The following is a 24,797-nucleotide window of genomic DNA, read 5'->3' on the forward strand; positions in this document are numbered from 1 at the left end:
GGGTGCGTGGGAAGTTTCACACGCGATTGGCCTGGGTACGTGTATTTCAGGGGTGCGCAGGAAGTTTCACATGCGATTGACATGGGTACGTGTATTTCAGGGGTGCGTGGGAAGTTTCACACGCGATTGGCCTTGGTACGTGTATTTCAGAGGTGCACGGGAAGTTTCCCACGTGATTGGCCTGGGTAAGTGTATTTCAGGGGTGCGTGGGAAGTTTCACACGCGATTGGCCTGGGTACGTGTATTTCAGGGGTGCGCGGGAAGTTTCACACGCAAGTGGCCTGGGTACTTGTATTTCAGGGGTGCGCAGGAAGTTTTACACGTGAATTGGCCGTGTGGGTCCTCCCAGGTGTCCCCTCTACCCCCTCCAGAGTCCCTGCAGGCAGCCCACATCACAGGGGACTACCGTGCACCCCTGGTCATGTCCTGCAGGCAGCCCATCCACCATGGGCATGCCCTTCAGCCAAGCCACATGTCACGTTGCAATATGATCACCAACTCATGTCTCCCAGCACCCCCACCCCCTAGCAGTCAGGGGCACCTGCCAGCAGGCCCCCACTCATGTCCCACTCATGTCCCCCAGCATCCCCACCCCCGAGCAGTCAGGGGCACCTGCCAGCAGGCCCCCACTCATGTCCCCCAGCACCACCACCCCCCAGCAGTCAGGGGCACCTGCCACAGGCCCCCAATCATGTCCCACTCATGTCCCCCAGCACCCCCACCCCCCAGCAGTCAGGGGCACCTGCCAGCAGGCCCCCACTCATGTCCCACTCATGTCCCCCAGCAACCCCACCCCCGAGCAATCAGGGGCACCTGTCGGCAGGCCCCCACTCATGTCCCACTCATGTCCCCCCCAACATGTCAACATGACCCACAATCATGGCCCTCATGTCCACCAAAATCCCACGGCACGCCACCCCTGCCCAAATAACCAACCAAGCATAACATACACCCCACATTGAAATGCCCATTAGATGAAACAACCCAAATGGCATGTATGTACATCAGCACATGTCTGTCACACACACACAATGGGTGCCAGTGAATGTGAACACCCACATCGTGACATGCATGAAACCAATGAGAGAATACCACACATTGAAGTATGCGAACAAATGTATTGAACAAAAATGTGGTGAAAGAAAATCAAATACCAAACAATGGACATAAGGAAAACAATGCAGAATGTCAGATAATGATAAAAAAAGGAAATCAGAATCCAAAATATATGAAATAAAAAATGTCTCCAAAGTCTCCTTCCAACAAAGCAAATCCAAACCGAAATGAAAAAGTAAAATCCATTGATCCATGGAAAAATCAAAAAAGAAAAAGCCGACAAATGCACACTCCAACTATTTACAAGGATGAAATCCTGGGTCCATGAGCCCAACTGTCCAAAGGAAACCTACAAAAAAGCCTACAAAGGAAACAACTATATACAAGAATGTGGGGCATAGTCCATACGCCCCAAAGGGAAGAAAAAAAGAAAGGAAACTTAACACTAATGAACTATATACAATGGCGGCGGGCAAGTCCAACGGCTCACTGGTTGATGTCATGGGCCAGGGCACCATCGAACTCCTGTACAATGGCTTGGAGGCGGGCATGTTCACTGGCCCCGAGGTCTCGCAGGGATAATGCGGTGTCCAGCTCCAACTCCCTGCGAATACCCTCGAGGCACTCAGCCCGCCTCAGCACCCTGGGCATGGAGTTCTCCGCCCTGACCATTGTGAGCCGTTCCTCCTCCGCCCGCCGCCGCTCCGCACCTATCTGCTGGCCCAACCGCTGCCACACGGAAGACACTCCCATTCCTGGGTTCTCCTGCCCTCCGGCCGATGCCTGCCCCTCTGATGTAGATGGCCCCGAGCCATGATGCCTCCCACGTCGAGCCTGCCGCTGCCTCCGATGCAACTGCCTCTGCCAGCACAACGGCATCCAGGCTGATGGAATCCACCGATGCCGTCGTGCACGTGCCCTGCCCGATGATGCTGGCACATCCTCCATCTGCTGGGGTCCAGTTGCTGGTGTGTCCACCCCTGCTGAACCTCTGACTCCTGACTGTGGCAGGGATGGGAGCCCCACCGAGCTGGCTGCGTTGGTCGGGGCAGGTCCATAGGGGACCCTTGTTGCATCTGGGCCGGAAGATGGCATGGAGAATGACTGGCGCGTAACCTCCACAGAGGAGGAGAGGGTCACCAGAGTGGCCGACACATGTACGAAACCCCCAACCATGGTTGCTCCCAACTGGGCCACGTTGGTACACTGCTCTTCGTGATGACGTGCGTGCTTCCCCCGGAAAGCACGCACGTCATCATGTACGACACCCGTGCGCAACGCGACACCAATCAGGACCTTCTCCATATGGCCAGGGGTCCCCTCGTCCGCAGCTAGAGGAGTGTCAGATGACATGGACATCCCCCCTACCTGCAGACGGGCCTGGGATGGGGCATCCCTGCTGGTGCATGGTGGTGCAGTCACAGTGTCAGGGACAGTGACATGCACAGGCCCCTCCACGGCGACCTGTGCTGCCTCCTGCCCCTGCCCCTGGACTGCACCACTTGCACCAGTGGTACCACCCCCACCAGGCCCCATGTGCAGCTCAGTAGCGGCCTCCTCCTCCTCTGTGGAAACCACCAACCTGGATGGCTCCACACCGTCTTCCGCCGTTGCAAGCCCCTGTGGGGGCTCACCCACCCCTTCCGCTGCAGCCGTGGGGGCATCCCCGCCGCTTTGCTCCACAGCGCCGTCTCCGCCCTCTTTTTCACTTGCTGCTGTGTAGAGGGAGACATAGAACACAAGCATCAGGGTACTGTACAATGGTCCACTAGACAGGAAGCAATGGCAGATGAGTGGCACTGTCAAACATCACTTCCATCATGTCCCTCCACAACACATGGGTCAGTGCAGGCAAAACACATTCAGTAACAGGCATGGCGCATTCTATGTTGATTAGCATACATGTCCAAGGGACTCTTGAAACATAAAATGTTGGTTTGAAACTCACATGCATCATGGGTCATTCCTATCACATGCACACACTTCACCGTAGTTTCATCCATCTGGCCATGTACACCCCAGACACAGTGGATACAAGGATGACTAGGCTGTATCTGTGAATCTGAATATTGTCACAGACACGTGTCATGCATCCATGGCATTCACAAGTCACAGACACGCAGGTCAGACACACAGGCATGGACACCATACATGTACATGGCATCAGCACCCATCCCTCACCCCCACCCATGTCCAGGAACAGAGACTGGCATGCTCTCATATGTCCATTCCGCATAGAGCTCCCCATGTTGCATTTAAACACATGCACCAACCATGTGGTTCACACATTACTGGTCTCACATGCATGACCATGATGTCCCTGCACACACACATACGTACATGGCCTATGTCACACATACAGGCAAGTATCAGACCACCAGCACACTGCAACATGCCCTGTCTCACACAGCAATCCTTGGCCACTTACCGCTAAACTCCAGACGGGTCTGCCTCTCAGGGATCTGGGCATGGAGCGCTGAGCGTACTCGTTCCAGGACCCTCAGCTGGATGGTACTCATGCGGCTCTGGCCCCCCACCACGAGGTGTCGGGCCTTTAAGAGGGTCCTGGACCTCAAGTCCTCCCAGCGCTTCTTGACTTGCTTGATGTTGTGGGTTGCCACCCCCTCCGCGTTGATGGCAACCACAAAGTCGTCCCAGATCCTTTCCCATCCTTCCTTGTTGGCGCGTGATGATCCGAAGAGGGCATCATAATGCCCCAGGCCAAGCTCCACCAGGACACCAACTTCCTTCTGACTGAAGCTGGTGGCTCTCTGCCCCTCTGGCTGGGGGTCGCCAGTGGTCTCAGATGGTGTTTGCCCCGACATGGCGACCCCCGAGGCAGGCGTGGGTGGGCCACTGGGTCCTGGGGCTGGGCTGTGGCGCAATGGTATACCAGTTGGGAGTCTTCTGTTCCAGCAGGGGTGGACACAGCAACTGGACCAGTGCAGATGGCAGATGTGTAGGCACAAAATGGCAGGGCACGATGGCAGCAGGCGGGCAGGCAGCAGCAGATGGCTCGTGGGAGGCTGGTTGGGGCTCTGGGGGGCAGTAATTCGGCCTTTTGGGCAGGAGCGTGGGCTTCCGTGTGTTTTCGCGCGGCCAGCTTGATACAGAGTGATTTGGCCCGTGAAATTCTTGCACGTCAGTGTGTAATTCGAGGAGAAGTCCCTTAGCGCATAGGCGCGTCAGCACGCATTCGTGATTTCATTGGACCAAAGGCCCTCAGCACGTATGCGTGTCTGTGACGTGTTGCGCACGGGCCTGTACGTGCTTTCGTGGGGTGCGGTGCGTGTGTTTTCCAGGCGTTGGGGTTCACACGCTATTACTTCACAGCGGGTGTGTGTTGGTTATGCGTTCTTCTACACGCAAGGCAGATGGTGAGTGGTACTCCGCTCGCCCAGGCCCAAGCGCGTGTGAAACTTCCCGTGCACCCCTGAAATACACGTACCCAGGCCAATCGCGTGTGAAACTTCCTGCGCACCCCTGAAATACACGTACCCAGGCCAATACACGTACCCAGGCCAATCGCGTGTGAAACTTCCCGCGCACCCCTGAAATACAGGTACCCAGGCCAATCGCGTGTGAAACTTCCCACGCACCCCTGAAATACACGTACCCAGGCCAATCACGTGTGAAACTTCACGCGCACCCCTGAAATACACGTACCCAGGCCAATCACGTGTGAAACTTCACGCGCACCCCTGAAATACACGTACCCAGGCCAATCGCGTGTGAAACTTCACGCGCACACCTGAAATACACGTACCCAGGCCAATCGCGCGTGAAACTTCACGCGCACCCCTGAAATACACGTACCCAGGCCAATCGCGTGTGAAACTTCACGTGCACCCCTGAAATACACGTGCCCAGGCAAATTGCATGTGAAACTTCCTGCGCACCCCTGAAATACACGCACACGCTATTTTTCACACAGTGGGTATCCGTGTTTGTCGCGTACCCCTTTGCACGTCATTTGTCCTCGAGGCCCACAGTATGGGACATTCTACATAGCTGTATATACCGGCTTTTTGTGGGCGCACATTTTGGCGCACATTTTTTTCATGCGCAGGGACGCGACCGTCTGCCTTTGTGTGGCGGACGTGTTTAGGCCTGTGCGCGTCTTTGCCCGTGCGCTGTTTTGCCCTATTGAATTCCATGAATAAGTGTTGTAGCCGAGCGTGTGGGCGTTCCGCGCACTTGCCTCCTGTACCTTCCCCCGTGACGCCCACATTTTCACGAGTTGTTCCCATTCTGCGTGTCACGCCCCATGTTCCGCCTACTTTTGTTATGTGTGCCACGCTATGTGCGCTTTCGCTGTGGCCTTAGCGCACGCCGTTAGATGACCTGTGCGCCGGCATGCGCCGCGCACTTTTTCAGCGCACATCCCAGATTTTACTCGCGCACGGACTTCCATGAATAGATGTGCACTAGTTTCCCTGCGATATTCGTACTTGCACTGCGATTTTTGCTCTTTCACTGCGAATCGCACGTTTTCGCATGCTTGCACCAATATTTTCAGCGCACATTAATTCCATAAATCGGCCTGAATATCTTTAACTCACTGTTTCTTTAACTTGCATTCCCTTTATTTCATTGCATTGCCTAATATACAACATCAATCGTTCTTGTGCTAAGTAAAATAAGAAAGGTGATAATGGCCATCCTGCCTCGTTCCTTTGGATAATAGAAAGGAACTCAAGATTAGTCCATTAATCAGTGCCTTTGCCGATATATCTTTATGTATGCAAGTAATCATTTGCATAAATATGATGCCAAACCCCATTGACCTTAGTGTGTATTCTAAAAATGTCCAGTTGACTCTATCAAAAGCTTTCTCAGCATCAAAGAAGGCTAGTACCGAATCAGATTCCTTGATGTTATGTGTGCCTATAACATCTAACACTGTTCTGATATTGTCATAACCAAATCTCCCCGGTGTAGAAAACCACTTGAGATTCATTAATTACGTTCCCCATGTATCCATTCTGTCTATTTGACAACATTTTTGTGAATATTTTTAAGTCTACATTCAATAGTGATATCGGTCTATTACTTCCACACATCCAATGATATTTATCCGATTTTGGGATTGCAATTATAAATGCTTCCTTCATTGATTCACATAATGTACCTGACTGTAGGCAATTATTAAACACTTCACAGAGTATTGGTGATAATTGATTTGCAAAAATGTTATAGAATTCTGAAATGAATCCATCCGGCCCTGGTGACTTCCACTATTAAGTTGTTTTATTGCTTCAAGTGTCTCACTTACCTCAATGTTTGCCTCTATCTTAATTTTCTCTTCAGATGTTAACTTTGACGTTTTTATTTTAATAAAGAAATCACTAAGATCTTTATCATTCGGAAAAATAGCCTCCCTATATAACTGTGAAGAAAAGTATTCACACATTTCTCTATGTTTAAGTAAAGTTTAACCTTCATCCGTTATTGTGGAAATGATACATGTTTCATTAGCTATCCTCTTCAGCTTATTAGCTAATATCCTAGCATTCTTGTCTCCAAATTCTCAGAACTTTTGTTTGGTATAAAAAATTCCCCTTTCTACCTTTGTGTCTATCTGACTCATTGTTTCCCCCTCCAATCTTCTCATCTTATGTCTATTTGACTCTGTATCAGAATGTTCAGTTTGCTGTAGTTCTGCAACTTCTTCTTTCATTTTTTTGACATTTTCCAAGTTCTTTTTCCTAGCATGAACAGATCTGCTTATTAATTCTCCTCTCATTACTGCTTTAAAACAGTCCCATACTATCTTAATGTCAACCATTTCCTTATTGCCATTAAAATAGCTAGCGATAGTAGTCTCAAGTCCTGTAATAACCATTGGGTCTTTATGCACACCTGCTTGCAATCTCCATCTTTTGGATCTGTCTCTGAAGCCTGTAATTATCATTTGTAGTTCAATTAGTGCATGGTCTGAGATTCCTCTTTCCTTAATTTCTGAATGTACTACCTGACTAACCAGTCTATCACTTATGAATATGTAATCTATTCTTGAATGTGAATTATGTACTGGTGAGTAGAAGGTATATTCCGTCTCCGTTTGGTGTATCACACGCCATATATCTACCAGATTATACTTTTGTATAAAACTACGAAATTCTCTACTTATTCCTTCACTTCCATATATGCAATGTGATCTATCTAGTTTACTATTAAGCACAACATTAAAAACCCCATCTAAAACTATATGCTCTCCATTCATTTCATTTAGCGGTTTACTCAAACCCTAAAAAAACTCTATAATTGGCAAACACGGGGCGTAAATACCTCCTACTGTCATTCTTTCTCCATTATATATCAAATCTACCAGCAATATGCAATCTTAATCATCTTTCTGTGTTTTCTCTATTTTTACAGATATTCCCTTTCTAAATAGTATACTATACCCTCTTGATTTAGAATCATAACAACGGAATACCACCGGTGTGTACCTAGAGTTGGTCAGAAAGTTTTCAGATTGATCATTCAAATGAGTCTCTTGAATGAACACTTCATCTCCCCTACTTTTCCAAATTCTCGGCACAACGTTTTTCCGCTTAAACGCACAATTTATACATTTGACATTCCATGAAACAAAATTCAACGGTTTCATGTCCTAATGTCCTATACTTTCCTGCTTATAAACTTTGAGTTGAGCGTGCTTCCCTTCAAATTTACTAAAGGAATCACATCTACCATAAAAAAATGAATACATCATAGACAAAACGATCCACAAGAAAAAAACAAGACAATACAAATAGACAAACTAACAATTAATTAAAACAAATGAGTAAACTTCAACTTGTAAAGTCTGATGTTTATCAGACACTCTATACGCCATTTTATGTACAATACTCCCCTTATCTTGAACTATAGTTACCAGCAGACCTGTGCCCATTTCAATGTTTTCTGAGCCGAACATTTGCATACAAATGACTAATTTCCCATTTGACCAGAGAGCTATCTCAACCACCGGTTGTGTGGTCTTACCTGATTCAGAGGGTACCAGGGGAAGTGGTGGGAGTATCCATTTGCAATCATGAGGCTGCCGGGCCCAGGACAATGGATCCAAGGCACACAGGCACCAGAATTGACATGTAAATCTGATACAGAGATTAGTTTTAATCATGCCAGATCAAGAAGAAATCTTTATACCACAGTGCTGCAGGAGACAAACCCAAGACAGAGAAACCTGTGTAACAGTAATGACTCAACCCCCTCCCTCAGGCCATTTGGGTGCTAAGACACAGACAGTGGACATTTTTAAGAACTCATCTAAGATAAACACATCAATTGAATGTGCTGTGTTGTCTGTCCTCTTCAGACACATATACCCAAGGCCAAATACCCAGCTAGTATATTAATAGGATCAGGTACAGCAGCAGTGGTCGCTTCACAGCATTTTTTTATGTGAGGCAGGGCATCCATATGCTCCTTCTATGGCCCCCCCAATCCACCCTCTGCCCCTAAATCTATTTTAAAATATGCACTTACTCCTCAGGCCCCTTAAACAATGCACTGATATATATGCAGTAAAATGGCATTCGCCAAATGCAGTGAAACCGATGTGATGATTTGGGCATGTACTGATAGATACTCTAGCAGCTGGGTAAGGGAAGTACATCAAAGGCTTTCAAACCTTTCCTCTCAACTGGTAAAGCAGGGAGGCTATATGAGTTATGCTTCCACCAGAGATTCACGGTGTGAAGCAGTCTACATTCTAATTTACCAAATTGTGAGCTTTTGGAGGTTAGATAGTAGGACATAGCTCTCAACCATTTCTGTTGCAAAGGCGGGTGAAATCACCCGATTTTGTTTTTGGCGGGTGAGACGCCCATTGAAATGAATTGGCGTGCAGGAGGCTTGGCGGGTGAGTCACCCCTTTACATGGCGGGTGACACCCGCCAAAAGCGTGTGAGTTGAGAGCTATGGTAGGAACTGACTGTACCTCGTTTCCAGGTATGTGGTTTGTATAATACCGCTGTTCAGGTGGATTTCAAGAATCAGGCCTGGTGGATAGATTTTAGGAAGCCACCCTAGTTATAGTGAACAGGGAAACTCTGAGAAGTTATCCAAAACCCAATCAAGGTAGCAATGGAGAGCAGTAAAGGATATTCTCAGGACAGTGTGAGTGGGGTAAGGGTCCACAATGAGTCTGCACAGTGAATCACGCAATAATCTAATTTAGACAAGAATGTATACAAAATTCAGTATTTATTCTAAGCCTTTAAACACACACTAGAAAATGAAACAATCAGATGAGGATATCACACAACACTGAAGAATAAACATATACACAGTCACCATAGGTTCTGAAATGCATTCCATGACTGAAAACAACTAAAGAGGCAAGTCATATGATGCAGTGTACATGGAATCACGTTTCCCTCGGTTAAACAATCCAATCTATAAGCAGAATGGAGCCCTGTGCCCAAAAGTCACAGGAGGAGTCTTTTCAGGCAGGTTATTTGTGTTGGTGGTAGTTCAAGAGAAAAGATGAACCAAAGTTACTGGTCCGTAAAAATGTGTTCTTATCTTTCAGGTTTTACTGCTTGGTGTAATGACCAAAAACAGTGGAATGGAAGGATACTAGGAGACTTGTTCTCAATGGTATCCTATGGAGGACAGGGGGAGACAAATGCTTTGCCTTTACTTAGCCCCTAAATCCAGTTTTCCCAGATGACTAGATGGGTCGACTGGGGGTCACTGGAGGTTGGTTTTCATGCGGTTGGTTCCGCTGGGAGGTACCCAAGAGCTCAGGTGCAAGGATTCTTTCAGTTGGATCCAGGACCAGAGTACAACCCTTTGCGATGGAGAAATGCAAAAAGCACCAATTCAGACCTCTTCAGGACCCTTCACAGGACTGTGGAAGGCGAGTTTCAGTGATGGCCACCGTGCAGACTTCCTTCCAGTTGACCTTGAAGAAGACCTTCCAAAGCAGGATCCTTCTCAACTGGGATGCTGGAATTTAGTAGGACGGAGAATTATATTACAAGCTTGCAATCAGCAAAGGTCTGGCTGCAAACACAGAATGGCGATGGTTCTAGCAAGGTGGACCACTGGAGAGCTGGTCAGTCCACCGGGTGGTCCAGGGCCACTTCTGAAGTCTCAGGACAGCAGGATCCATTAGAACATGTTGAGACTGGTTTGTCCCACCAGTCAGGGAGTTGAAGCACGTCACAGGGCCTTCGCAGATCAGGTAGTCCAACAGGCCTTCACTGGGCCAGACACAGGATGGGATGCTGTGCCTCTTCGGGAGTCCTTTTTGGATCTTCAGTTGGCTGTTCTGCTATAAGGGATTCTTGGCTCCAGTGCTGATCTGAAGAAATAGCTGCAGGAGTCCTCTTCTTATCCAAAGTTCAGCCTGAAAGCAGGTTCAAGTCCACCAATGGTAAGAATCTGCACCATTCCAACAGCCAGCAGTTGTCCAAGCATGGTCAACTACTGGTTTCATACATGCCCCACACCCAGACTTTCTGGCACCACAAAGTTGGAGTGGGAGTAGACAGTCCACCCAGTTCCTGAGACACACAGACACATATATGGGATTTCCTAATGGCAAGGCAAGGAGAAGGCCAAACAACAATATGACCAAAGAACAAGCAGAAATCTTGTGGCGTGACCCTTGTAGGGTACTAGCCACTGTGGCAAACCAGAAGATGGAGTCAGACTATGTTGTGACATGTTAAAGGGTGTTTATTTAAATAATAATGAAAACACCTACCTTGCCCTACTGTCATGAGGAAAGATCGCTGCCTAACCAAATAAAAGTAAGGGTGCTCGACTAAGTCCCTAGTCCAAATCCTATTAGCTAACTGGCTCTAACACTAACAAAAAGGAGGCCAGAGCAATAACCACTGTCCTTGCCTGTTGCCTGACCCAAGCATTTGGGTCGCTATTCCAAGCAGGTTTGTCCTTAAAAATTCATCAATGTCTCGCAGTACAGTCCTCAACCTCTCTGCAGGCTCTGTATGCCAAATTCCATATGGTCTACTCTTTTCGGGAAGAAAGGGTTTTCTTGACATAACTCCACCATTTTCAATGTGATGCTTGACAATGTTCTTGTTTTATGCTTAAGAACTGGAACCCTCCAAGTTCTCTCTCCAGTTGAACTTAATATGTTTCATATTTCTTGGGCTACCCAGACTCCTCTGTCCCCCTGACAGGCTTGCTTTAGGGGGGAACTTGGTGGTGTGCCTGCCTGTTTGGGTTTTGTAGGCTCTGGTTTCCCTTGTGCTTTTCCCAGCCTTTAGTATTACTGTCTCTTGGTTTTTCAGGGCTCTCCAAGGCCCTCTGGCCCTCTGACAAGCTTGCCTTAGCTTGACCTATAGGGTGTCTGCTCACTCAGGTTCCCAAACCCTTGTGGCTTTCCCAGCCTTCAATAGCCCATTTTGCCCCTATAAACGGCATTACATATTCAGGAGCATTATTTTGCCTTCTGTTGCTCAGCTTGGCTGCTAATGCACTTCACATGTGGTGATCGGGATTCTGATCTCTCCGCTGCAGTATGGTTTCGGCATCAGTTAACGATCCACAAGCCCACCACAACTTCTGTGTGGTCACGCCACCAGGTGAGTGGGTAACTTTACTGTCTATGTCTCGACCCTGACCGTGGAGTCTTTGCTGCTCAGAACTCCATCCTTCCGGCATCTCGCTAGTGATTCACTCGCTCTTCACACTACCGCTGGCTCCACCGTCTAGCATGGCTCCACCCCTCCAGAAAGTCCTTCCATCAGTGGCTTGCCTGTGCATGGGATTCTTTCCTCTCCTCCATGATAACACATTCCTTGTGATTTTATATATGTTATAACAAATAGAAATAAAAAGGGTGTGTCGTTTCTCTTTGACTGCAACGTTCAGGCGGGATCCTGCATTACCTGAAGCCAAAGAGGTTGAAGAAATGTCACTACCAGGAGAATCCAAATGAGAAATAACAGTTTTTTTAATGATTCCTATGTATGAAGAAAATGTACTCTGGACCGGGAGTTCCTTATCGGAATGGGAGCCCTTGTCCCAAAGAGGGGTGTCACTCCCAGTGTGGTCCCCTTTATCCAGAGCCCAAGCGACGATCTTGCTGATCGGGCTTACCTCTGTAGCCTCTGGGGAGAAGGGACGTATAGTCCAGATTCTTCATACCACCTTTAATAGCCTGCACAGTAAACACAAATGTACACACCAGTAATAACACAGAAATGGTAAACAAATAATTGCTCCCACCAACTTTTAGGCACATATAAAAGTAAAACAAATTCCCAAGTGTAAAAGACTAGGGTGATACAAAAGTATCCTAATTACACTGCATTGCAAGATGCTGTGTGCAATGTCAAAAAGTTGCAAACATATCAAAGTCAAAAGGGAAATAGAGTTTCCCAGTACTGATAGTCGGAAGCACTAATGGGTTTCCCCAAAACAAAATTAGCAAAGGGCCAGGGGAGTGGAGCTGAATGCTTCACTTCCCTGCAAAAAGTCAGGACAGGTTCGAAAACAAAAACAAAAAGTTTGGGGGTCCATAGAACTATGGAGGTGGTAAAGTTGCTAAAAGAGAAATCTTTCCTAACAGCTATTAAATATGATCATTCTTTCTGTGAGAATTTGCCCTAGGTCGTGGTACCCTCAATGAAGCTCACTTCTCCACTTTTGCTTCGTGGAGATTTTAACTTTGATTTCAATGCCTTTGAAGATTCATCTGCCTCACTTCTTAAGCAGAGCATTTAGCAAGTGGGGCTTTGTTAGTTTAAAAATCCCTCACACACATATCAGAGGATGGACACTGTACTGGGCCTTCGGACATAATATCACATTCCCAAAAGGATCTTCCAGGTGGTTGGATTGGACAGTCATGCTATAATCTCCTTTTCTACACTATAATGTACCCAAAAGCCCCATCTAATGACGTATTGACAATCCCGTATAGAGACAAATGTAAATTGGCTTTTCACCTTAATTCCATCTTCCACTCAATGGAAAAGCTCAATTGTAATGAGAACTCAGTGTTATCCCTGTAAACACCTAACATAAAACCATTTTGCAAATTATTGATAAAATGCCTCCATTAAAAATAAAATATAGTAAAGCATAGCATATTGACAATGTCTGGTTTAATGATGAGCTTCACAAAAACAAACGCATCTTACAAAAAGATTGGAACATCGATGGAGGCGAAATACAGGTCCAGAGATTTGTTGCTATCTTAAATGTAAATGCTCTAAATATAAAACAAACAAGCTGTTCTGGATGCTAAATAACAATTATTAGCCTCCAAATATAACGCTTGCAACTCCTTCAAAGCCCTCTTTAAGATATTATAGCAATGCTGAAATCCTCTAAATATGTCTAGTTATGACCAGTTTATGCATGACTGGTGTGACTACCTACAATCTTTTTTTGTGGAGAATAGAAATACTGTTTGAACCCAAATCAGTAACCCCTTCAAACATTCAGAGTCATCCTGGTTTAGCTCACAAAAATATGCTCCAGAATCCTTGACCAATCCTTTTGCTTTTAAAGACCTGTACATATCAAATACACCAAATATAATACATAGATTAAATCCGGTCGAACTGCCCGGATGATCGTTTTCAGTCCAAGATCATGAAAGACTGTGCAGAATCCCTGTCCCGGTTAGTTTCTGGTATTATCATTGCCTCTTTCAGGGAATTCTGTATTTGGGAATATTTGATGTTTTCATGGATAACACGATTCTTAAAGAAGCCTGCCCTCAACCAAGCAAATTGCCCATTTATAATGTACCCTTTTTGCTGAAAACTCTGGACATGGCAGCTAAAATGGCAGCTAAAATACAATTTGAAGAGAATTTAGAATTTAACCAAATATTGGGAGATAGACAATCTGGTTTCCATCCGCTAAGAAGGACTGAAATGGTGATTTTCAATGTTAAAGACACCCTGTTAAAAATAGTGGATGAAGAATTCAATACCCTCAACCAGGATGTTCTAATAAAATGTCAAAAAGAAGTAGCAGCAGTCTCAGATGCAGTGTGTCGCTGGTTCCAATTCTTCCTGACTAACAGAATTTCAAGAGTGAAGATTATGGAGCTCTGTCCGAATACTGAGACTGTATCCTGTAGTATTACCCAGGGGTCTTGTATTTCTCTTCTCTTCTTTGACGTTTACAGGAAACCCCTGCATGATTTACTGGTTGATCTTTACTGGGAGATTTTCAAAATACTTTAAACACTATACAATCCACTTTTAAGACAATCGCAATTTGGATGTCGATTAACAAGCTTGGGTTAAACCAACCAAAAATGGAGATCTTGATGATCCTGCCTCCATGAGATGCAAAGAAATTGTTCTATTTAAGGAAATCTCATTGCTCAACTGTTCTATACATGTAACAAAAAGGTTATCTGTCTCGGCATGATTTTGGGTGCCTCTTTTCTGTGATCTCCCAAATTAGTAACATCATAAGTTCCACAAAATTTCATTTAATGATCTTTAAACAACCGAGACACTTGTTCTCCAAACAACATGTGTCCCACTCTTGCCAGGGCTATTGTAACAGTCTGTGCACTGGTTTCACCAACCAAGCTGTTCATAGTCTTCAGATGTTTCAAAATTCTGAGGTCCAAATAGACACTAAGGGCCTCAAATCAGAGCATAGTACACTAGTACTGAAGCAATTACATTGCTGCCCAGTTTGTACAATGATACAATTTCAACTCTGTGTGCTCTTTCATAGGTTTGTCTATTGTTCTGCCCCTCTATATCTCAAAAAGCAATGTATACGTTAAGAACCATTGAGACTTGTAATTCGTAGATTTCAAAAGAACAACTCTTTTGGCAGTTTGGGTTCTACCTTGGGATTTAGACTTACCCTGCATATCAGAGACATCCGCAATAGTTTACTTTTCAGAAATAGATGTATAAACTCTTCTCTTTGATAAATACTCTTTTCAACTATTTCCCTTTTCCCCCTCAAATTCTTATTTGTGGCCTTTTGAGCGCTTCGAAACCGCTCTCGTTCTTAACGCTTTCGAATATCTCTAAATTGAAATACATTTGTGTCAATGAGGCAGAATATAAAACATGCAGTGAATAGATTTTTATCTTTTCTATTTAAGATACAACATTTCAAGATGGAGTCCAGCTCAGATGGGCCTTGCGCTTTGATGATATGTACCTATGTAATCCTATTACAGTATATTTTCAATTCTGTGTTTCCCTCACAGTACCATCCATTTACATCTAACACATCCTCACATGTTTTTCAAATAGGAATTTAAAACATATTACACAACAGTGGCACTGGACCATGATAGTATCATTGGGGCATATGTAGGTTTGTTTATTTCAAACAAAAAACATCTTAAGGGAGACTAAGATTTCAGTTTAAGTGGGAAGCAAGTATGCAAAAAGTTAACAAAATCCGGTATGAAGCAGAAATTAAATGGACTTCAGGCAGTTGTGAATAATTCATCAAAAATAAAACTTAGAACTGTACATTTTTTAGATGTGTACATGTTTACCTCTGTAAATTACACATCAGAATGTTCACACACCATGAAAATGTTTGTAAGTTCTTTCCTGAAAAAAGCATGTGCAGGGAAAATAACTAAAATAATGGTATACACCTAGCACAGTTCATGCTTGCTGGTGAATACTCTATCCTAGTTTTACATCCAGTCGCTTTTCCACATATCTGCAGTTAGATAAGCATCTGCTCACCATTTTCAATGTACCAGGATCCAATATAGTTTTCGTTGTTTCCATTATTGTCAGGCTGTCCAATTCCAAATGTTTTAAATGTCATTTCAGACCCATCCGTCCACATGTATTTCCCCTCCTATAATTAAACAACAAAGCGATAATGAACGCATGAAACAAATTGTGCTATATTTGAAAGAAGTATGTCAGTCTAAATCAAATTAACACACACACACAAAAACAGCAAACATTTACTTTGAGCTTGATGAATATTGGTAAAGGCATGAAATCGTTCAGTTCCGATTTAGCAGTTTATTTTGATTAAAAGTCCATAAACCAAAATGTACATACAAGTATGCACAGTCCAATTTAAAAATACAACACAAAATACATAGTTAATCCTACAACACAAAAATGTTAAAAGTACACAGTCCATACCGATATCCCGCAATGTCCAAAAGCATGAAGCGAACATCCATGTAACATCTGACATCAAGAATAGAGGGAAAACATTGGCTTAGAAACGGGGTAATTTATGTTAGAATATTCACAATGCACTTCCTTCTATTCAATGCCTTCCTCAGACATTCTGACATGCTCCAGGCACCAGTAACAAAAGTGCCGGACCGCACTGAGTGAATTGTGCTTCCCTCAGGAGTGGGGCAATAGTTTGTTTCCTGATGTCATGATAGCAGGAACAAAACAAGACAAAATGTAGAAGGTCTTCCTTCGCACCCCGACAACCCAGATAGGCCACAGTCTGCTCTTACCCCTGCCATTTCTGCGTAATATCCCTCAGCAGGTGCAGATTTAGGTGTGCCCTGGTAAGTGCCCATCAGTCAGCCTGTTTGTCGCTATGCATCAAATATGGTTGGATGATATCCAGTTTCGAAATAGATAGATGAGCCTGTTGGATCGCAGGGCAAGGCCAATGGATTTGCGTTTTGTTGTAATAAACGTGTGGAAGGCCCTCTTGTATGCACTTCTCTCTGCTGTTGTTAGAGTTTGGGCCGGGTATTGTAAAGACGGGGCATTGACCAAAGATACACATTCAGATATGCGTTTCAGCCATGGTGTTTTTTGCCTTTGCGGGCCCTGCAACAAAGATCCAATAATGCCACGTGTCAAAGTGGCTCTCGGATTTCACCAGATTCCCGGCCAGTGCAAAAAAGGTATGCAATAGTTATGGCACAAATAGCCCCACCACATCCCATAAGGAACCTTTAACAGAAAGAAAATGTCCACACACAAACAAATTGTCAGCAGTCTAGACCTCATGTTTTGCATTGTGAAAGAGGTTGGCTCAGAAATAAAACTTTATTTCAATGATGTAGCTCCCTTAAGCAATTTAGGAGAGATCAATTAAAAACAAAAGCTAAATATGTAATTTATTGTTTGCCTGTTAGTTGGGCACCAGGGTTGGGAATCAAAATCCCAAGGTATTAAATAATCTTATTTACAGAAGTCTGCAAAATAAAACTACATGTCACGATTTTGGAGGCACCATTCAGAATCCAGATCTGGAGAATATAGTGTGTAATGGTCAGTGAGAAAATGGTGCCACTGCAAAGGTTGCAATATTCTTACATTAATATGTGCCAGAATATGATCCCAATATGAGGGAAACTGTATTATTATTATTATTATTATTATTATTATTATTATTAGTATTATTAGTATTATTATTATTTCTAGCAAACAAACTAGATTCTATGTGAAAATGTCCCCAGGAAAATGTAGTCACGTGAAAATGTAGTAATTCAATACAGAGAATGTAAAGTGTGAACATGTTGCCAGTAATAAGGTCACCAAAAAAGTTATTTTTAAATACGCAAAAGTACAAGGCTGCAACCCTAAATATGACCCACACATCTTACAAAACCTCCACAATCACTCTAACTCCATTCTTAAACCTTCCCCTAACTGTAATTACAACCTGTATCCTACCCTGAACTCTCACAGAACACTAACCCTTCAGCGCAATAATGCATTTCGTTACTGAATGCCAACCCCATCACTAGTTCGCCAAAAATGACATACCCTTGCTCTATCCCAACCCCTTGCTGTAATACTAATCTTGCCCTAACTGCAATGTTAACACTTACCCTAATGCTTACTTTGCCCTAACCATTAGGTTTATACTAACCACTATCCTACGCCAACATCACCAGCCCTTTCCAACCACCGTAGCCCTTTAACACTTACCCAAACCCATACCTTAACACTTACCTTGAAACTTAATCTACTCTAACCAATAATCATACCTCAACATATTTACTCTAACCCTAACCCCTATTTCTAACCCTAACCCTAACCCCTATCCTAACCCTAAACCAGCCAATCCCAAGCCCACTAAACCCTCCTTAACCCTAACAATTGCCCTAGCAGCACTACATAGTTGGCTACTTTGAAACTGCGTTTTTGACAACTTTTTTGCTTGCCAACTTTTTCACTACAGAGGTATTTTCACCACAACTTTTTCACTGACTACATTTTTGTTGGCTACATTTTTACTAGATACCAGAAAATATATTTCATTTGGTGCCAGCATTTGTGAATTCGAACAGAGATCCATTAAGCTAGGAGGGTTGAGTAATGCAAGTTCCTGAGATATTTAGAGAGCTATGGTAGTGACCGGAAAATCCATGGAACTTTGAAGATGTTATGTTATGTTAGCTTATATTGTGCACTGTTACCACCAACGGGGGCGGTTTCCAGGTGCTCTAAGATCCAATCGCATCAAAAGTGAGAAACTTATGAAAATTAGAACTAGCACCTTGGGGTGGGAAAGATCATTGCCCCTCATTAGGAGTTTGTCAGAACTCACTGGGGCTACCGGCGGGTTACTGGCAAACTTCTCTCACCATTACTGGCGCCCGATTTCCCAGTGTTACTGCGATATTACGGGTGCTGGTAACGGCGGTAAGTTCACAATCCATGGAGTCTATTAGGACTCCATGGAATGGGAACCACTGAATCACCAGCAGCGTTGTTAACGATGCTGGTGCTTCAGTGATTTTTCTGTCAGTAGGGGCTTGACCTCCCGGCAGGTAGGGCCTGCCGTACGATCATTGCCTCTACTGGCAGACTATATGAGTGAGCCGGTGCGGTAACAATGCCGGAGCCGGGTGTACCGGCATTGTTTCCGGCGTAGTTACCAGACTGCCTCACCCATAATGAGGCACTAAGTCTTGAATTTAGTACGTCAAAGATATCGGCATAGTGTATGACTTGTTCTCATCTTAAAGGAGAACATGGCCAAATGCGGACATGGGCCTGACTTAAGTGCAACTTGGTCGAGGCCCTAGATTTTGTTTTGTGAACAGGCACATCTGTAAGTCATTTCTTTTAATAACATATAAGAAATGTTTATCTTACCCTTGGAATGTACACAATGTGTTGAGTGTACTGTTTGTGGTGAGGAAGGATATGGTCTTAGACTGTCTCTTCAGATTAATGTTATGTCAAAGAACATGTAACTGGTATGTAAATGTGCATTTATTCCAGTTAAACTCTGAGACGGAAAGTAACATTTCTTACAGTAAGTGAAAAGTTCTTAAGTTAAGCAAACTGTGGCATTGCTCTACTTAATGGAGTACTTGACTCCTCTTGCACTCTGTTTTAATGCTGTCAGGATTGGCTAAAATGCCCTTCACTCTCTCTCAGAGCATGTGGATCCAGGCAACAATTTTACTGGCGCAACAGGCAAAGGTCCTTCTCCCTGAGTGAGTTTGGAGGAGGAGGAAAAGAGTCAATGAGGCTTCCTGAAAATGAGTTACCAGTGCTTCTCTTGGTGACGTCTGTAAAGCTGCCACGTGGGCCTTGGCTAACACCTCAATACTGCACTAGTGACAATGCTTGGGTTCTTCAGCGATCACCTTGTGCATGGCTGTTTTCAATTGGTTTGTCAAAATGTATTTTGTATTACTTAATGACTTTTTAACTTGCATTGGTTTTACAGCAATTGGTCCTGTTTGGATGCATGGGTCAATATATGTTTTCTCCAATTGCTATGTCCTCAATGAGCAAGGACTGGGAGGAGGAAGAGGTACAAAGCAGTAATAGCAATATCAATTACAGGTAATCCTCAATATGCTATTCCTCACCTAAGTTCTTTGTGTGGTGTGAAATGGACCCTTGTTGACCCTTGTTGTACTATTGGATTTAGATCCTGAAGTGTTTCTGTGATATTTCTATTTGCAATACCCTAGAGTGGAAGTGTCATAGCGACCCAATGGTCACTATGGCATTGATGGAAGAACCGACGCTGAGTAGCTCCATCACGTTAGCTCGGTAACTAGCGTTACTGGTCTAGTGTTTTTCCAGATGGGGGCGGGATTGCCTCAGCTCCATTTGTCAGAATGTAGCACGGACCTCGCTCCATATTGCAACCCTACTCTGCTTCTTGTTAATCTCCCTTTCTTCCTCTGTTTTCTTCCTTTCTGGCTCTCCTACCCGCTTGCTACTGCTTCTGCCATCATCCAGCTGCTATTGTTGCTTACCGGCTTGCTCCTGCCCTCAACCAGCTGATATTGTTGCTTGCCATCAACTGGACCTCTCAGTTACCTAACCACTCTCCTTAAATTGCCAGTTTATTTTCTGCAACCCTGCATTTTCCTCTGCACTGTTGGTTTGGCTCTGTGGTTACCCCTTTGTCCGTTTCTACACAAAGACCTACAGACACAGCAGTGACCATCAGGGATCGTCCCTATCTCTTCTCTCATCGGCTACACTCAAGACATAAGGACACCAGGTCTTCTCGGGATTACCCTTCTCAGGAAGAATCTTGGAGGTCGCCATCCATATTACAAGGTGAGGCTGACAATTTTTAATGCCAAACAGAACTTGAGAACATGAACCAGTTGCAGAAACTTGTGAATGCTGTACAGAGCCTCACTGTAGAGGTTTCAAATCTGAATTACTACATTGTGGAAAGCACTACGTTGTGGCAAATGATCACTAGAGAACTGATGACCCTAGAACATCCAGCTGCTTATTTGTCTCGTACCCCCTCTGCCAGCTAGTTGAACTATTCAGTGAGAGAGAAGGAGCTGCTTGGCATACGACATGCCTGTTATGAATGGAGACATCTACTGAGGGGGCCTTACACTGATTTGAAGTTCGAACCAACCATAAAAACGTAGGGGTTTGTGACGATTCTAAGAATGGCATCACTGTTCCCCATGGGAGAGCCCTCTTCTGTCAGGCCAGGGTGCTGCAACCGCTACTCAATATTCCCCCTGGAGGCAGTGCAACGTGGGAGGATCTGTCAGGGAAGGATTCTCCTCAAGGGGATATGGATGCTCATTCTACACAATCACACCCTTCTCCCGTTAGACACTCCATCCCGACTTATACAACACAGCCCGACTTTGCAGAGAGGGCAAGTTGGCAAAGCCATGGCCAAAGACAGTAGAGTTTCCAAATGTGTGCAGCAGCAAATAGTGACTTATCTACAGACAGCATATAAAGAGAGTAAATTAAGCAACCAATTGGCCATAATAGAGTTGTGTCAGAACGAGAAAGGAGATTTGACTCAGTGGCATTGGAAATTTAACCAACGGGATGCGGAGAGCGAACAGCCCTCAGTTCCCCCTCCCCCTCCTCCTCAAATAGTAGACGCAGACACAGCAAAAGAGAGCAAGGGATTTTACCCTATGAAAGAATTAAAAGCAACGCCAGGATACACAAATCCCACTTTCGCGCCAACAGCGTATAGTAGAGGAGATGCACCTGATAGCACAAAGCAAGCGAATAAAGCGACACAGGACAGTAGCAGTGAACGAAGGGAGCGCAGCGAGATGCAAGCAAATTTACAGGAGAATTATTCACGGAAGAAAGAACTTGCTATGGGTCAATAGTTAGTAGCATCAAATGAATCGATAGGTGGACCGATATTGCTAAAATTGGATGGAAAACCAGCAAGCGAAACAGGAAACGTGAAAAAGGAAGCAGTGTACAGTAAGGACAAGGATGAGGAAGCTAAAGAATGAGCGGAGATAATGGAGAAAGTGCATAGGGAAAGGGAAGAAAATAGGAAACTGAGAGATTGCAAAAGGATAGAGAGCAAGTGTAAGCACGAGAAAGAGAAGGAGTGAAGAAAACAGAGAGAGCTAGAAGACATAGCAAAGAGAAAATCAGAAGAAGAGCGGGACAGACAAGTGCAGCTTAAGAAAGAAAAAGGATGTTAGAAGTTGGGCAGATTGTTAAAGAATACTGATGAAAGCAAGAGGAAGAATGCAGAAACAAAACAGACAGGGACTAGAGCAGAGAGAGGCAATCTACCAAAGTAGTAGGGATTAAGATGGATTTGGCATGTTTAAATGATGAGGATGAGGACGATATATGGAGAAGGATAGGGGAACTCTATAGGAGCTGGAGAAGCAGCATGGTTGCCCCACAGGCAGATGGGAGTGCTGAACCCGCGGTGAGTGGGAAACGCTAAGTTACAGACTGAACGAAGGGAAAGCAGTGGGACAACATAATTATAAGGAGACTTAGTTTCAGCGACGATAGACAGGCAGACAGTGACAGTAGCATCAGGAACCATGGGGTCAGACAAAGACTCACAGGGGAGTGAGGACGATGGGGAGGGAATACACTTTCGCTGCTCCAGGGAAGTAAACCTAGACAGAGACATAGTATTGGGAGATGAGGAAGGCATGTGCAGAGAATAGAGATACATCAAAAGGTGACTGTTGCGTCCCACGGCGGCTGCAAAACATAGACCATATCACACCATAAGTGCAGAGACTTAGGGCCTGGCCAGGACGGAAAAGCACAGGGATGGCAAGGATGTTCACATCCTCTAAAGATAGGATGGCGGAGAGAGGCTAACACAGTTCCCATTATTAGAGAAGGGAGGTGGGCGACTTCAATACATCCCACGGCAGCCAATGGCTTTAAGATGCGAATTGCCTTTGTTGACGGCTGGGGGGCGCAAGTAGATCTATGAGGTAGAAAGACTGACAGCAGGGACGACATTAGCAGTAGGGGACATGAAAAGTCTACTCTCAGCCATTCTTGGGGAGGCAGCTGATGATGTATGGAAAAGAGCAGAGTACCCTGGAGTGACAGTACAAAACACGGCACACAATGGTGCATCATTCAATAACGGGTGAGTGGCCAAATGGCAAGCTCTAAGGGTGCAATACCCAGACACTTCAGACATAAGCATGATTATGTCACGCAAAATGCGTGAGGGCGAAGACACACTTCAATCCATTCAACAGATTCAAGAAAGATGGTGAGATGAGAGAACCGTGGGACAAAACAGTGGGGTTATTCTACATGTATTATGTCAGGGGCTACCAGCCCAAGTGTAAAAGCAGCTTAAGAAGCTAGTGGGGATGGAGGCTAAACCATGGCAAGAGATCCAGCTAACTGTAGTACACTATTGCAGATGAATGAAGAGAATGCGAGAAAGAAGCAGGCAGAGAGGTAGCAGGAGGAAGCTAAATTAGTGCAGAACAAATTATCCAAATATACTATGGAAGGGGTGGTGCTAACAAGTGGAGAAGTAGTAGTTACTTGGCACGTGCAGAACAGGCCACAGATGGCAGGGGGAGGTTTAGCAGGACGAGGGGATATGAACCAATGGTCAAGAGGATGAGGAGGGATGTTTCGGGAAAGAGGGTTCGAATATCCAATGCAGCAGAATGCAGAAGGGCTTCAAGGGGGACAGCAAAGGCTAATGGGGGGTCCCAAAGTATGTTAGTTTTGTGGGAGACAAAGGCAAATAGCTCGAGTATGCATAGATAGAGGGGCAGCATATCAAAATTGGGAACTGAAGCAACAACCCATGTACCAGGCTGAGCAGAATGGACAATACACTCAAGACCATATGCAAGTGCAGGCATATGCACCACAACAGATGCACACACAAGACATGCAAGCGCAGATATACACGCCACAACAGATGCATAATGAAGACATGCAGATGCAGCAATATAAGCCCATGAGACATGCATTACAGACACAGGGGCACATGCAGCGATCACAGCCAATGCCACAAGCACCAATCCAATAGAACACCATAGCCATGGCAAATGCAGACTCCATGATGCAGCTGCAGACTCCCATGCGAAAACTGCGAGAGGCGACTGTTATATGTGGCAATCCATTCACAGGGAAATACATGTCACTATATCCACAATAGGACAGGCCACAGACAGACCTGATGCATTTGATCCTATCCGTTACACCTAATACAGCTGAGGAACCACATATAGGGGTGACCGTAGGTGACAAGACTTTTTCCTTTTTCGTGGATACAGGGGCAAATAGGTCTTGTATTAGGGATGGGAGATATCCAATATCAGGCATTGCCATAAAAGCGCAGGGATTTCCTGGGGCATCGTATTTGGTTCCCTTTACTGACAAATTATCGCTTTCTTTGGGATAGCACGATATGACCATGCCACCGTTTATATTCCCGATAGACACAAGTAAATATAATGGTTAGAGATGTGATGAGCAAATTGAATATGACAATTTCGTTCACTGACAAGGGTATAGTGTGTTCATCACCAGGAATTCATTGTATGAACGTGAAGAAACTCATGAACGCTTATTGTGGCCGGACAATACAGAGGGGGGTGCCAGTAGACATTGAACTGTTTTCGGATGGGGTGGAAGTATTAATCGTATGGCTTCCAGGGATACAGGGCATGCTGCTCTGAATACCGAACAACATTTTATTTTCGCCAGAGATTTCCTTAGACGAAAAGGAAGGTAAAGTGATGCCAATAGAAATAGAGGCGGTCGTAGTATGTTATGTTAGTGTAATTTATAGATTGCACATTCGCCCGGGCACTAAGAGAGGCTTCATATTATTCTGAAGGTGCTGCAGCTGCCAAATGAGGCCCTTGGGTAGAGCCAGGTAGAGGGCATTGCAGTAGTGAATGCAGTTGGAAATCAGAGAGGAGACCACCTGGAGATGGAGTGCCACTGTAAGAAAAGGTAGGATTTTACACAGTACCTTCAGAAAATAAAACCCCACATTGCATACCACCCCAACATGAGAGGCCATAGAAATTGAAGGCACACCCATAAATGCTCACACCGGAGAGA

The 24,797-nt window shown here is 44.9% G+C and overlaps 1 protein-coding gene across 3 annotated transcripts in view; it reads right to left on the reverse strand.

Annotated features, from left to right (window-relative positions):
• LOC138513746 (C-type lectin lectoxin-Thr1-like) overlaps positions 1–24,797 on the reverse strand; it is a 634,248-nt gene that overhangs the window by 508,575 nt on the left and 100,876 nt on the right. For 2 of the 3 annotated variants that reach the window (XM_069628830.1, XM_069628831.1), the window contains exon 5: positions 15,747–15,864. The exons of the other annotated variant lie outside the window; for it this stretch is intronic. In XM_069628830.1, the coding sequence (XP_069484931.1) occupies positions 15,747–15,864 (118 nt within the window). The remainder of the gene's footprint in view (positions 1–15,746; positions 15,865–24,797) is intronic. 3 annotated transcript variants of the gene reach the window in all.

The sequence above is a fragment of the Ambystoma mexicanum genome, chromosome 12 (genome assembly GCF_040938575.1).
Source record: "Ambystoma mexicanum isolate Mex_15411 chromosome 12, UKY_AmexF1_1, whole genome shotgun sequence".
Classification (NCBI taxonomy): domain Eukaryota; kingdom Metazoa; phylum Chordata; class Amphibia; order Caudata; family Ambystomatidae; genus Ambystoma; species Ambystoma mexicanum.